The 14365-nt window shown below is 46.3% G+C and overlaps 2 protein-coding genes across 3 annotated transcripts; both read right to left on the reverse strand.

Moving 5' to 3' along the window:
- Positions 1 to 1710: 1710 nt before the first annotated feature.
- On the reverse strand, positions 1711 to 3749 carry LOC101785662 (F-box/LRR-repeat protein At3g59190). Of its 2 annotated transcripts, XM_004967652.2 has the most exons (3): positions 2577 to 3746; positions 2318 to 2482; positions 1711 to 2203 (listed from the first exon to the last, which is right to left on the reverse strand). In XM_004967652.2, exons 1-3 carry the CDS (start codon positions 3627 to 3629, stop codon positions 1841 to 1843), a joined length of 1581 nt encoding a protein of 526 aa, XP_004967709.1. In that variant the 5' UTR covers positions 3630 to 3746; the 3' UTR covers positions 1711 to 1840. The 2 variants fall into 2 exon arrangements, with proteins under 2 accessions (XP_004967709.1, XP_004967708.1); XM_004967651.2 differs by having other exon boundaries at positions 1711 to 2482; positions 2577 to 3749.
- A 1075-nt stretch (positions 3750 to 4824) lies between these two features.
- Positions 4825 to 9325, reverse strand: LOC101786347 (ATP-dependent Clp protease proteolytic subunit-related protein 4, chloroplastic). The gene is made up of 7 exons (XM_004967653.2): positions 9008 to 9325; positions 8712 to 8915; positions 8319 to 8374; positions 6577 to 6703; positions 6253 to 6330; positions 5149 to 5262; positions 4825 to 5068 (listed from the first exon to the last, which is right to left on the reverse strand). The coding sequence occupies exons 1-7, from the start codon at positions 9227 to 9229 to the stop codon at positions 4997 to 4999; spliced, it is 873 nt and encodes a 290-aa protein (XP_004967710.1). The 5' UTR covers positions 9230 to 9325; the 3' UTR covers positions 4825 to 4996.
- Positions 9326 to 14365: the final 5040 nt, after the last annotated feature.

Below are 14365 nucleotides of genomic sequence, written 5' to 3' on the forward strand. Positions count from 1 at the left end.
GATTTCATCCATGCCCCGCGCCGCCGCTGCCCGTGACGCACCCCCACGCCACTATCTCCGTGCAAGCCCACGTCCCCACGACCCTGACAATGAAGATGACCGGCTACTCCAAGTGGGCCTCCTCCTTCAAGTCGATGTGCAGCAAATTTGGCCTCAAGTCCCACATCTATGGCTCCGCGCTACCCTGTCCAGACGATCCCCATTGGGATCAGGCAGACTGTTGTGTCCCTAGCTAGATCTTCGGCTCCGCAAACATCCCCCTTTTGGTAGGCAATTATCCCCCTTTTGGTGGCAATGTGGGGGTTGGAATTGACGATACCGCAAATAGGATTTCTATTAACTACTTTCTCCGATCACAAATATAAGTCCATTAGAACACTGATATGGTCTCCAATATGTAACTTTGACTCATGATATCTTAAAAAATATGTTACCATAAATGTAAAGAGTTACATATGTTAGGATGTATATGTATAATCATATTGTGTTGTACCTGTTTCTTGTACACCAAGCCACCTTGGTTATATATATGAAAGGTCACCCCCCTCCTAGGGTATGTGGTGTTTTCCAATCCTTCTACATGGTATCAGAGCTAGAGGTCTCGAGTTCGAATCCTGACAGGCGTGATTGAATAAAATAATTGCAATCCACTCCAATTTTCACGTATGCGGTCTAATCATAAGTCCGGGTCCCCCCTGATTCGACACCTTCCGATGCCCTAGACATCGTGTTCCCTCAACACGAGGTCTCCACCCACCAGCGCTGCCTCCCCTCATGGGTTGTGCCTAACCCCAAACCCCGATCCAATCTCGCTCCTCCCTACCCCAACGCACGCCGTGCGTTTTCTTTTCTCCCTCACCGATTTTGTGGATTTTGTAACATAAGCTTAGAGACCAATTGAGTGCAACAAAAAAAATATAATAACAAAGATAAATACTCCATGAGTGTAAAAAACAATTTAGTTACTATTTCACTGTGGCAAGGCATGTGCATTTCTACCACATACCCAATTCATCATAAACAACTAATGGATCATCTGTGATTAGGCCCTAGGGCATATCATCAATATAAGATAGAAACTAAAGTGCCGTGGTGCCGAGCGAGGGCACATGTCACCCACTAAAAATTGAAAACAAGTGATGTTTTATTATTTTTTTTCACTGTATGTGCCCTGCTGAAATGGTTTATATGCCTCTCATGATCAATAGATATTTGGCGATTCTGTCTTGATTCTCTCTTCTCTTGATGTATATGTATGCATCCTCTCATTTTTTATCCTAGGTTCGGGTTCAGAACTAGGCTACTCCTCCGTTCCAAATTGTAGGTCGTTTTAATTTTTCTAGATTCGTAGATGTTTATATGTATCTAAACATAGTATATGTCTAGATGCATAAAAAGATTTATGTACCTAGAAAAATCAAAACGCCCTACAATTTGGAATGGAGGGAGTAATGCGCATGGCTACAACCAGATGCTAAATCCCGATTTATTTCTCGAGAGGGTAAGCAGAGTTTGTATATGGCATGTTTTAACTAGGTAGGCTTAATAATTACTCACTCCGTTCTAAATTATAGGTTGTTTCGGCCTTTTAGATTCATAGATTTTGTTATGCACTTAGATATACCATATGTCTAGATGCATAACAATATCTATGAATCTAGAAAACCCAAAATGACCTGCAATTTGGAATGGAGGGAGTATATTCCGGTGTCTCGACAACAAATAAGTTGATATCCTGTGATTTAATATTTTCGCCTCAAAGCCCTCGAGGCCTCCACATATTATCTTTAATTCTTTATGATTACAAGCCTAAAACACCATACATACAGTGTCGGTTATATTACTCCTCGCGGTAGAACATCGTGTGTGCATGATTCGGGCTGTCGTCTTCGTTGGGCCGGCACACGGAAACACGTGCCTCGCGCGACGCCTTCTGCAACACCGAAACCCGCTCATAGATGTCCTTGAGGTGCTCGTCTCCCGGAGCTCCCTCTCCTTCCACCGTGACCAGCACCATCTGCTCGAGGACAGGAGCCCTCTTCAGGAAGAACCTGAGCAGCCGCAGCTCGTGCCTTGTCCCCCTAAAACTCGCAACCTTGATAAAAGTTAGCTGCTCAAGGACGACCTCGAACATGAGTATGATGTCTGCGTCGTCGTCGTCGGTCAGCGCTGCTGCCGAGCTGCTTCCTCCATCGCTGGGGAGCTGCGGATGGGATAATCCATATCTCACTATCTCAGCTGGTAATAAGCAGTTCCAAAACACATGTATTTTCTCAGATGAGGTACAAACGGAACATAATTTGTGCACGAGATTTACACGGACAAAGAGCCGTTGCAGGACCGGGAGTTGGGTGAGCATGAAGAAAGTGGACACATGCTCGAGGCCTTCATTGTCCACGGTGGCCATCAGCAGCTGCAGCTCTTCTAGGTTCGGCAGGTCTGCATATGCCATCTCGTCATAGGTTTGCTGTTCACGAAGAAGCTGATCGACAAAAAGAGTAATCGTTAGTGCTGTTCCGTATCTGCAGAGTACTGAATTACTGATAACTGAATCTGCGGTTGCAATTTTTGGGTACCAGCAAGCCGATGGAGCAAAGCGTCAAGACCCGGGCATGCGCGACGTGGTACAAGAAGGGGTACTCGAAATCCTGAGCGTTGGGATCCTCGTACTCGCCGAAGCCGAGGTGGCACATGCGCGCGTCCCGCAGGGCTGGCATGGTCATGGTGGTGTCGTCGCCCAGTTCGATGGGAACGGCGTAGTCGTCGGCCTCGCTGAAGTAGACCCGGCCGTGGAAGGCGAACGACTCGAGCGCCGGCGCGGCGACCCGGAGATCGCGCAAGGCGCGGCAACCGAGGAGCTCCAGGACCCGCAGCCTCTCGCTGCCGATGGTCACCGAGGTGAGGAGGGGGCAGCTCCTGAGGGTGAGGGACTCGAGCGCCCTGCAGCCGGTGAGCACGCCGCGGACCGCCTCGTCGGTGACGTCGGCGTGGGCGAGGGAGAGCGAGCGGAGACCAGCCAGCCCAGCCGCGGGGAGCCGGACGGCGCGGAGGCTGAACCCGTCCAGCGCGAGCCGCTCCAGCGAGCACCTGGTCTGGAACACGTCGCCGGGGAGCTCCAAGCAGAGCGCTGCGGCGCTTCCGCGATCGGCGTGCGTGGCCGCGTCCGCATCGTCGTCTTGCTGCTGCGGCGGCGCCAGGTCCACCTCCACCTCCCTGGCGCCCCTCGCCACGGCGGCCGCGACCCACCCGACGACGTCGCGTCCCAACGCGCTGCCGTCGCCCACCAGCCCCGATGGGGACGGCGACACCAGAGCCACGCGGAACGCGTCGAGGGGCGCGCCGTGCTCGGCATGGAGGCGGAGGCAGCGACCCACCGTGGCGGCAGCCCGCGCCGGGGTCTGGCCGCGGGCGAAGTCCCGGTCGGTGAGGTCGATGACCGGGGAGGCGGCGAGCGCGCGGAGCCACTGGGGCGCCCACCGCCGGGAGAGCGCGCTGGTGCGGGCGGCCTGCTTGAGCGGGAGGTCGCGGAGGATGGAGTGGAGGAGGTCGTCGGGGAGGCTGCTCAGCCGGTCCTCCTCCGTGGCCCCGGCGGCGTTGCTCCGGCGCTGGCGGCGCGAGTGCGATTCCATGTCACGGTGGATGCTGGGTCGCCTCGGTTGGAAACTGGAATTGTGTGCTTCGGCCGTTTGGCCAATAAGGCTTTTATATTATGGCAGCTTCCATTGCAAGATTGGACAAACTAGTGCGCGCCAAGTGCGAACAGAAGACCCCCACACGGGTCAGTGGCGCACGTTGGATTGTTGGCAGCTGCTTGCCTGCTTGCGAGACAAGCAGGCGTGCAAAGCCAGCGGTCAAACGTGTTTCACCTACTCGTATAGTCGTTACTCATTAGTGTTACTATGCCACATGTGTACTGCAACTGTTTTCCCCCATTAAAAACAAAAACAGGCATATAGTATTCCTCTCACAACAAATCAACTGTTTCAGCTTTTCAGCCGACTTATAAGCTGAAGCGAACAGGCTCCAAAGTCCAAACTGGCATGGACAGCATAAAAGGATTTTACCATACTATTAGGGTGTTTGGATCCCCGAGCTAAACTTTAGCTCCTGTCACATCGAATGTTTGACACTAATTAGGAGCATTAAACATAGTTTAATTACAAAATTAATTGCACAACCCCTAGGCTAAATCGCGAGACGAATCTATTAAGCCTAATTAGTCCATGATTTGACAATATGGTGCTACAGTAAATATTCGCTAATGATGGATTAATTAGGCTTAATAAATTCGTCTCGCGATTTAGCCTAGGGGTTCTGAAATTAGTTTTGTAATTAGCTCATATTTAGTCCTTCTAATTAGCATCCGAATGTGTGATGTGACAGGGCTAAAGTTTAGCCCCTGACATCCAAACGCCCCCTAAGTTCGTAACTATAGTATCCATGTTCTGTTAAGTACTTTACTTAATATCCAACTATAGTTTGTACTGAACCATAGGGCTCCATGTACTAGTAAGTACTTTACTTCATTATTAAATCAAGGATTCAAAGGATAAGGTGATCACGAACTGCACCAAAACGTTCACCAAGGATGATCGAGACTCACGTGAAGAGAGCTTGTGAAACCAATTATGTTATGCATGGCAGTCATAGCTTATAGATAAATCGAGCAGGATTGTAGGTATTCTTCCACCATATTCGGTGGCATATTTTGCGGAAGAGGGCAACTTGATCAATACCAAGAGATAACCAACGCTCCACGACCGACCAAAATCCGCGATTCAGCAAGATGCACGCCTATTGGGGCAAGGCCGCCAGGGTAATACAGGTTGAAACAGTAAGGATCGTGATCGAGGAAACGCATGTGCATTGCATAGGCTATCCGGTAATGTGCTCTACGGCCAGCAAATGAATGGCCACTACCCATCAATGCTCAAACGCATGTAACTGGCCACTAAACTTACAAAGATGTGTCTACTTGCGTGAACAAAAAAAAACACTATATTAAATTTGATCTTTTGAGTTCTGATACGACACCGCTGTCTTCCTGGATTTTCTCGTTGTATATCACCTGTCGAGCATGGAGATTACTGTTAGTTGTCGTTAAATCAGATCGGGTAGTTTCTTTTGATTCGCTCTGAGATTGCTTACCTTGTCAATGATGCCATAATCCACAGCTTCACTGGGGCTAAAGTATTTAGGCCGCCTGATGTCCCGAGCGATCTCTTCAATTGGTTTACCAATGTGCCTGGCCAGCAGCTTAACCTGAACACAAAATCAGACAGTAAATTCTATACTCAGAGAAATAGCTTTGCCCTCCTCAACTCTCCATGGGAGAACTATCACAAACTAAGTTTAATGTGCAGAAATATTTAAGTCACAGATTTTAGATTTTCTTTCCAGTGCAAAGCATCCAAGGCTGTGTAGTATATCCCAAACTAGATGCGATGATCCAAGTTTGTGCCAAGCACTGTTATCCAAAATAGGTTTGAGAAATAGTTTCAGTTTTCCCTAACATTAGGCCCAAGCACAGTTCTCCATGGTCATGGTTACTGACACTACAGTATAAGAATGGTTTGGCAAAACTTCCAGATAAGCAAATTTTATAAAGTGAATAGTGATTGACAGCTAAAAATGAAAAATGTCTTATGTACTTCAAGTGAAATGCAGTGAAAATTAGTGTTTTTTTTTGTGTGGACTGCCTACATCTGGAAACTGAAAGGACTCACTTCCAAGACTTGAAATTCGGATCATCGTATTAATATTAACAATAGTGGCATGGTTATTTTCTTTTCTCCTCGATAGATTTATCACCAATGAACAGAAGAAATATAAGTTTGGGATTGTATAACTTCGGCCTTGTTTAGTTGCCCAACTTTAGGGTGCCAAAATTACTGTAGCAACACTGTAGCGTTTTGTTTGTATTTGTGAATTATTGTCCAAATATTGACTAATTAGGCTCAAAAGATTCGTCTCGCAAAGTACAACAAAACTGTGCAATTAATTTTTGATTTCGTCTACATTCAGTACTCCATGCATGTACCGCAAGTTTGATGTGATGGGGAATCTTCTTTTTGCATAGAGCCAAAGTTGGGATTTTGGAGTGAACTAAACATGGCCTTCGTATCTTCCTACATTAAAGAACTGGAGCATAATATGAAACACTAGAAAGAAGAAAGATAAGCTAATCTTGGATCATTTTATATTCATGATAAGGATATCAAATTTTTATCCCTATAAGAGATGGAAAAATACCATTTCTATCTTGACATTTCGGATCTCTTTTCTTGCAATATCAACGTCTGTTGCCTGACCTTGAAAACGACCAATTGGCTGCAAATTACATGTAACAATGGTAAGACATTCTAGTCTCACATTTTTAACAAGCAAATAACAGTAACACTGCACACAGCTTTGTATGTCCATAAACAAAATATGTGCAAGTGCAACACAGTGTAGGAGCAAGTGTAAGGTCATAATGATTTCTGCTGAATCTAATTAGTTGTGTACCATGTGCATTAGATTCATCTAACAAAGAAATTATAATGTATAAATATCAACATAAGAAAAGAAAATGACCTGCTTTATCATTATCGACGATGATGGAAGTGCAGCACGGTTACCTTTAGCACCAGCAGCTAAGAGCAAAGCAGCTTCTCCCCATGCATTACCAACACAAAGGGTGAAAATTGGAACTTTTACATACCTGCACAAAGGTAGAGACATTAGCTAGTACTCCAGATTTTTTTAAGAAAAAATAAAAAAAGAACTGTCATTGGTAATGGCTGGTAGAACAATTGTGCCTCCATATATGAGCAGTTAGCAGATCACTACAGGTAAAATAATGAATGTTTGCATAGACACCACTCGTTCACTTTTAAATTGCATGTACACCATTGAAAAACAGAGATAGCATAATTGCCACCGTTTTGCTGACCTGGCACTTGAGAAGGCCACTGACTTAAGACGGGGTACTAACCGTCCAAATTTGACAAAAAGACAACACTGCATGTTGATAGTGAAACTGTCATCACTGCCCTTCTCTAACACTGCTGGTCTCTCGGCTTTGATGCCATCATGCCAACTCGACTTTTTTAGTGGAATACACAAATTAGGGGCTGGGAATCAGTGGTGGACCCAAGGGTTTTAGGAGCCCGGGCTATGCAATGGATAAGACCTCACATCCTCTATATATGGGCAATTTAATGATTGGAGCCTAGTGGACTTGAGTGCTGAGGAGCCCGGGCAGAGGCCCTGGGTTCCGGGCCCTGGGTCCGCCACTGCTGGGAATAATGGCATACATGCAATTTTTCCCATTGTGTAACTTGGCTAACTTCAGAGTGTATAACAAGGGAAAGACATTTAAGAAGCTGAACCATCAACCATGGACCTTGGTGTTGTTTTGTAAACTGTAGGCATTGTTTAATGTGCTGGACTTCAAAGACACTACTCTAACTGGTAATTTTTGGAGAACTTTAAACCTGAACAAAGTCCCTTGGGCTACTGCTCTGCTCTTATCTTACAGTTATAAAGAGGAAAAACCTTGGAAGTCCTATAGGTGCAATTGTATTTGTATATAACACCAAGACAAGCATGTGGCTTTGCAATTTTGTCACCGTATATCTTCACAGATATATTTTACTTTAGAATGTATGATTAACTCTTCTCATTTTAACTACAATATACAAAACTTGCAACAGTAGTAAGACTGGCTATATGAAAACAGTACTGGAAGAGTCATTATTAAAATACTTCCACAATGCTATATTGCTAATATATTACGATAAATGTCAAATGGGCAAAATAGCATCTTGAGACCATGCCAAGGTTTAAAACAACACATATTTGTGAACATGAATGCAATAAACATGCATTGGCACAATGAGATAATATAAGAGGGCCGAACCATACTTGGTTACGTGCAAAGCAAGTTATCTGCATACTTGAACACGAACTTGAAGAGGTGTTCATAGTATTTGGTCAGAGACTGGGTTCCTAGTGGTGCCAGTTGCTAGGTAGGCATGGGATGTGGAAATAGGTAGCTGTATGGACCCAGATATTTGTCATTGACCCATGGTAAAGAGCTATGATGTGCATAGAAGATAAAATGTTTGAGTTGTCACTCTAGGTTTTTCAGGCCTTCTGCTTGGCAGCCACAAAAATATGCATATTTATTATAATGAGCTAACTACTATATATACATTCACTTTAGAGAACACGTGCAAAGCATCAGCCAAGTGAAGCCATTTGAAGGTGGGGTAGGGATAGCCACAGGTTTGCAAGGAACAGAAAAGAGGATAAGTACATATGTCGAAGCTGACCTCATAGCATCGTATACTGCAAGAGCTTCTGTCTCATAACCTAACTTCTCACCATTCTGAATAAGGAGGGAGATAAACATATCAGAATGATATGATGACTGACACTTGAGCAAGAATTATTATATGTAATTGTTAGAGATAAGGTTGTACAGAAAAATTTAACTTGGTGTATGGTGGATGACAAACACAAATAAACTTCCATATTCTAGCTGAACAAAACTCTCTGCTAGCTAAGGATTGAAGAACCGAAATCTACATGCTAAATTGGCAAGCCCAACTCAAGCCTAGAGGAAAGTCTTTGGAGTCACAAGTCCGTGTTCATTCTCTATAAACAAGTAATTCTCGCCATACAAAGAAATCAAGGAAAGGTGAATCAGCAGCGCGGCAGCAAACCTTGGTGGTACCGGTGGAGTTGATGTACAGGTAGATGGGCTTCTCAGCGTCGTCGTACTGGAGGTAGAGGAACTCGGCGAGCATGAGCTCCGTGACCGACGGCACGAGGCACATCCCCAGGTACACGATCCGGTTCTTGTACAGGAACGAGGCCAAATCCGGCGGCGGCTGCTCCCACGCGGTCCCCCTCAGGAACGGCACCACCTACACACGCCAACAGAGACCATTTCAGGCGTTAGCCCAACTCCCGACGCACCGAATTCGCTCGCCGGAGCTTGGCCACGCGCGGACCGTACCATCGCGACGACATCCCTGGCGCCGCGGCCGCCGTCGACGGCGGGGTCTCGGTGGGGGCTCAGGAACCGCGGCTTGGCGGCGGCGGCGAGCGCGCGGGGGCGGGCGGCGAGGCGGAGCTGGGATGAGGGCGAGGCCGGGAGGGAGCGGGGCGGGGAGAAGAGGGCGCGCACGTCGAGGGCGACGCGGGGAGGGGACAAGGCGGCGGCGGCGGCTGCCTCCATGGCGAGGTAGCACGGCAGAGGGGAGCGAGCTGAGCTGAGCTGAGGAAGCGGCACGGTCGGAGTGCGGATAAGCCCCCGCAGTCGGGGTTTGGTTTGGTTCGGCCCGCGGCCGACGGCCGACGGCCACGATGGGGTTTACTGGGCCGGCCGATACGCCTCAGCGATCAAACTAGGAAGTTGTTTGGTTGGAGAAATGGTAATGTATTGTAAATGTAAACGCAATCAGATTGCAGCGGTTTTCATTTCGAGATGAACGATTACGTCCTTTATTTGGGTGCAAAATGTAATGGTATCACTTATCAGAATAAAATGAATAGCAGTTTAGACTGATAGACAAACTGGAAGCATCAAGAGAAAGTTTGCATGAGTGCAATCAAAATCTCTAGTACTACTATAAAAAAATATGTTGTTAAGTCTTTGATCTTTTGATCTCAGTTTTTCCCATCTTATTATTCCCATGCCTCCCACGACAACGTAACTCCTCTCAAATTATGTATGAACTAAAATAAAATTGTAAAGGTAGACACAAACCACTATTATTAAGTTTTCTCTCAACCTACTAAGACATAACTTTTAGCCAATATATATGTGGAGAATTAGGATCCGTTTGGCTCTATAAGCAAACTTCCCTAACCTTACCTCGCCTGGCCAGCACAATCATCAATGACCTTGCCTACCCAGGACAACTACTTTAGCTCTCTCACGCAAACAAGGTCAAAACTTGCCAAGGCTCCAAGTGGCCCCTCATCCAAATTCTCAGCTCACTTTTCTCTCCTAGCTGAGCGAGGCGACAAAGTGACAGGCAAGTGAACCAATCATTCCCTTAATAACAATTAATATATGACGATCTTTATACTATCTTATGCATGTATTGCGATGGTATATATACATTTTAGCAAAATATGAGTATTAATAAGTTCGCTCGAGTTGTAGCTTTTTAGACATGTTCACTTAGATAAAAAAGTTTTGCATCTTTATAATAATAATATCAGCTCGCCATATGTGTTGGGTTCATAACTTCAAATGGGTTGGATTGGGTCAAACTCATTTTTTTGATGTTCGGTTCATAATCTAGAAAGGCTGGATCCATCCTAAAAGAAAATATATTTCATTCCACTGAATCGAGCGAATACGACGGACCAATTTCATCCCTATCGCGCATCATCTCCTTCCATTAGTTGGGAGTGCAGCTCATGGTATGAGAAGCTCATGACGGTATGGGGTGGCGCAAATTCGGCGGAGCTCGCAGCCATGGCGTAAATCCAGCTAACTTTGTGTGTGAGCGGCATTGATAAGAGCCGGGAAAGGGGTAATGCATGCGAATCCACGTCCATAAACCCATGCTATATAGGCATGAATGAGGGAGGCGAGGCCTTCTGTCTCGCGGCGGGAGCAGGAGCTCCCACAATCTAGAGCGCGAGTAAGGTGATGGGGAGAGCTCACAAGTCAGCGGGGGAAAGGCAGCATGGAGACGACCGATTGTGGGGACTGGGGAGCCCAGGCAAGGATGACGACAAGGAGACACGTAGCACGGGTGCTCAAGCGGTGAAGCTGATAAGAAAGATAGTTTTCTCAGAGTCTGACACGTGGGTCAACTACTGACTATTGCTACCGTTTTGGAAATTCCATCTATGCCCTTGTTTACTTCACCCCAACTCCCAACTTTGGCACTATGCAAAAAGAAGATTCCCTATCACATCAAACTTGCGGTACATGCATGGAGTACTAAATGTAAATGAAATTAAAAACTAATTGCACAGTTTTGTTGTACTTTGCGAGACGAATCTTTTGAGCCTAATTAGTCAATGTTTGGACAATAATTCATAAATACAAACGAAACGCTACAGTATGCTACAGTGCCGGCACAGTAATTTTGGCACTTCCAATTTTAGCAACTAAACAAGGCTATCTCGTATCCTTTGATCCGTCCAAAATCAAATACAAAATTGGGTTGGCTCCGGCCTCCTCAACTAAATATGAGATGGATCCATCGTATCCCGAAAATTAGGAATATATCTCACTTATAATATTGGATCCCCAAACCAAATACATACTAAAACATTGAGTCAACTAGAACCATACAATGGGTTAGGACTATAGCACAGTTAGCCGTACTCACGGCTAGATGCTTATTTTGTCACTTCATACTGGCTATCAATGTTCTACACAAACTGTATGCATTATACCATCCTTTTTATTATTGTGCAAGCAACAAAATAGCAAGTAGTGTGACTTTTCGCATACGTAGGTCGCATAATAATACTCTAAGATAGTTGTTATTGGACAAGAGTGAAAATCAAATGTAGGTCCGGGGCACTTGCCTCTTCGATTCAACTTGTCTTTGAAGAGGTCCTTGCCTTGCCTTATATACACGGAGGCAAGATTACAGGTCGATTGGTTACAAAAATACTAGCTGGATACGACTAGAGAAGTCATACTCTTATTATACTTCTTATCTTTTCACGTAGACTATACCGTCCTGCGTCATGGTCTCCATGTCAAATGCACCTCGGTGTCCAGTCCCATATTTGGGACTGTCCTAACCTTCTAGTGGGCCAATAGATGTATGTATGATAAACCCCCGAATTTTAGTCGAATGCAGCAGTTCCAAGTACTTTTAGATCTTCACCAACTACTTCTGGTGCTTTTCGAGTACTTTGTCCGGTTGAATCTTCAAAGGTACCTAAAGACTACTATGAGGCTGGAATATGCTCAAGCCTCTTTTATCTTGTGGTCTTCGACTTGGTTTGGGCACCGAACTTATCGAGTCGACACGGAAAAAGGATTGGTGTCCACCTCGATCTCGATGCTATGCTCTGGAGTCCAATTCGGCGAATTCTCCTGGCGCATGTATATGAATAGGAATCGAATTTGCCTTGGACTTCGGATATGGACACGGTGAGTCATTGATTGGTCGCAATCATGCAGCGTCAAGTAGATTGATTTTGAGGTTTATCGAGCTCTTCCGATGATCTCGACGATCACCCCTGCCTAGCATGCTAGATGTCGGTATTTTATACCCGGTAACCTGCCGAGGGGTATCTGTTGACGGCAGTTAGCACGCCAATTTGTGAACCGCAAGCGCACGGATTAGCTCTTCCTCAGAGTACTCCCCCAAGGTTTATCAATCCGTGAAACTTATAGCACAAGTTCTACTTCAACTAACATTGTTAGTATTAACTTGATGTTAATGAGTGATTCAGATCCAATCTACTAAGCATGTATAAACAGATAACAGATAGAGCAGGAGTAACCAATCTAGAGCAACCTAAACTATGCATATGTTGTAATTCTGAGCATGGATAGCAAAGCAACACATATATGATCATAGTAAAAAGCATCTTTAAATCTACACTCCCGGTCTGGATCCCGAAACCCCCCACCTTACACAAGAAAGATCTTGCCACGTTCACCTCTATCAGTGCAAGCAGGTTAAGAGCATGATTGTCGTACATGCATCTATGGACCTACTGGAGGGTTTAGATAGTCCCAAATTTGGATCCGTGGTTACAAGGTTGGGAGGTGAGTCTCTATCTCCTTGTCACCTTGCTTTGCCTCGCCTTTGGTTCAGTCGTAGAGATGAGTGCGACCCTTTCAGCATCAATGACCTCAAACCATGTGGGCTCGTGGGTTCACGATTTGCGAAGTGGGGATGTAGCCCCCTTTCGCCACTCATTCTCACCACCAATTTTTTTTGAAAATAAAGAGAGTATTTAGCTTAATTTTTTGAATATATTTGAAACTTAAAATGTTCATGATTTGATTGACTTCCAATTTTAAGAGATCTAGAGTAAAGCTAGTAAACTTTTTTTAGAATTGTTAATTAATTGAGTACAACTTCCTCGCATTCAGTTGCATTTTGAACATCAATGTATATTAGGAGAAGTTTTATAGAAAGAGTTTTGAATCCACGATGATAAAGCCCTGTTTGGCATGGCTCCAGCTCTGGGTGGAGCTGCTCCACTCCAGAACTTCAGGAGGAGCTAGCTCCACTCCAGAACTCTAGAACTAAAATGAGGTGTTTGGCTAGTTGGGTGCTCTCAGCTCCAAAAAAGATCAATTTCAGTGTGGATTGTCATTGTTGCCTCCTAATTCAGGCCCCACTTGTCATCCTCTCTATCCCATCTTCTTCTTCCTCTGGGTATGAACGGATCACTCTATAACAAAATTGGACCAGACCAGCTGGTGCAGGTGCAAAAGAAAATTAAAACACTGCGCAAATGTGACCATCGAACGAGACCAGAAAGGAACATATATACATCACATTTCTCATAAATCACCCTTGTCATCGGAGGTCGGTCCTGCGTCCACTGAGCTAGTTAAGAAGTAAGAACTGGACATTGCTTAATGCTTACCAACAATAATTCCAAAATTTAGAAGAAAATCTTGATTTTGCAGATAAGCCAGACCAACACAAGGCTGTTATTTCCAAACATATATCTAAAGTTCTCGTCACATCACGATTACAGAACACCGTCGGCCACAGCTATCGGCGGCTGCAGCGTTCCTCCAACCCCGGTGGCGGGCCTCTGCAGGGCGCTGCGGCCGGCGGTGGCCTTCTGCGGCGGGGCGCTTCGGCCGGCGGCGGGCTTTGGCGGCGAGGCGCTGTGGCCGGCGGCGGCGTCTAGGGCGGCCGACGGCGGGAACCTTCGACCGAAGGGGTTGAGGCGCGCGGGGGGCGTCTAGCGCGGGCGGTGGGGGGTGCGGCCGGCGGCGGGGCTCGGGCGGGCGGCGGGGGGTGCGGCCGGCGGCGGGGCTAGGGCGGACGGCGGTGGGGGCGGCCGGCGGCGGGGCTCCAAGGCGCGGGACGGAGGGGCCACGGCGGCCGGCAGCATGAGCGACGAGCGGCGCTAGCGCGGTGGAGACGAGCGTGTGGAGTCTCGGAGGAAAATAGAACGAACTGTTTTTTCTAGGTAACCAGTGGTATTGGTGGGTAATTATCCACCAACTCCACGAGGAGGTTCAAAAGAGTGGTTTCTGGAGCAGCAAAAGAGGTGCTCCAAAACTCCACCTCCATTTGCACTACAGCTCCATGGAGTTGGCAACTCCATGGAGTTTTGGAGTTAGCGTGTTTGGCTGAATTTTTTGATGGAGTTGCTGGAGTTTAGGAGTGGAGCTGTGCCAAACAGGACGTAA

The sequence above is a fragment of the Setaria italica genome, chromosome V, assembly GCF_000263155.2.
Source record: "Setaria italica strain Yugu1 chromosome V, Setaria_italica_v2.0, whole genome shotgun sequence".
NCBI lineage: Eukaryota > Viridiplantae > Streptophyta > Magnoliopsida > Poales > Poaceae > Setaria > Setaria italica.

Excerpts from the sequence above, each read along its gene's own strand:
- LOC101785662 (XM_004967651.2), bottom strand. The coding sequence starts at position 3,629 with ATGGAATCGCACTCGCGCCGCCAGCGCCGGAGCAACGCCGCCGGGGCC. Across the intron at positions 2,483-2,576 it reads TTTGCTCCATCGGCTTGCTG|CTTCTTCGTGAACAGCAAAC; the intron begins GTACCCAAAAAT and ends TTTGTCGATCAG.
- LOC101786347 (XM_004967653.2), bottom strand. The coding sequence starts at position 9,229 with ATGGAGGCAGCCGCCGCCGCCGCCTTGTCCCCTCCCCGCGTCGCCCTC. Across the intron at positions 8,375-8,711 it reads ACTCCACCGGTACCACCAAG|AATGGTGAGAAGTTAGGTTA; the intron begins GTTTGCTGCCGC and ends CTCCTTATTCAG. Across the intron at positions 6,331-6,576 it reads CGTCGATAATGATAAAGCAG|CCAATTGGTCGTTTTCAAGG; the intron begins GTCATTTTCTTT and ends TGTAATTTGCAG.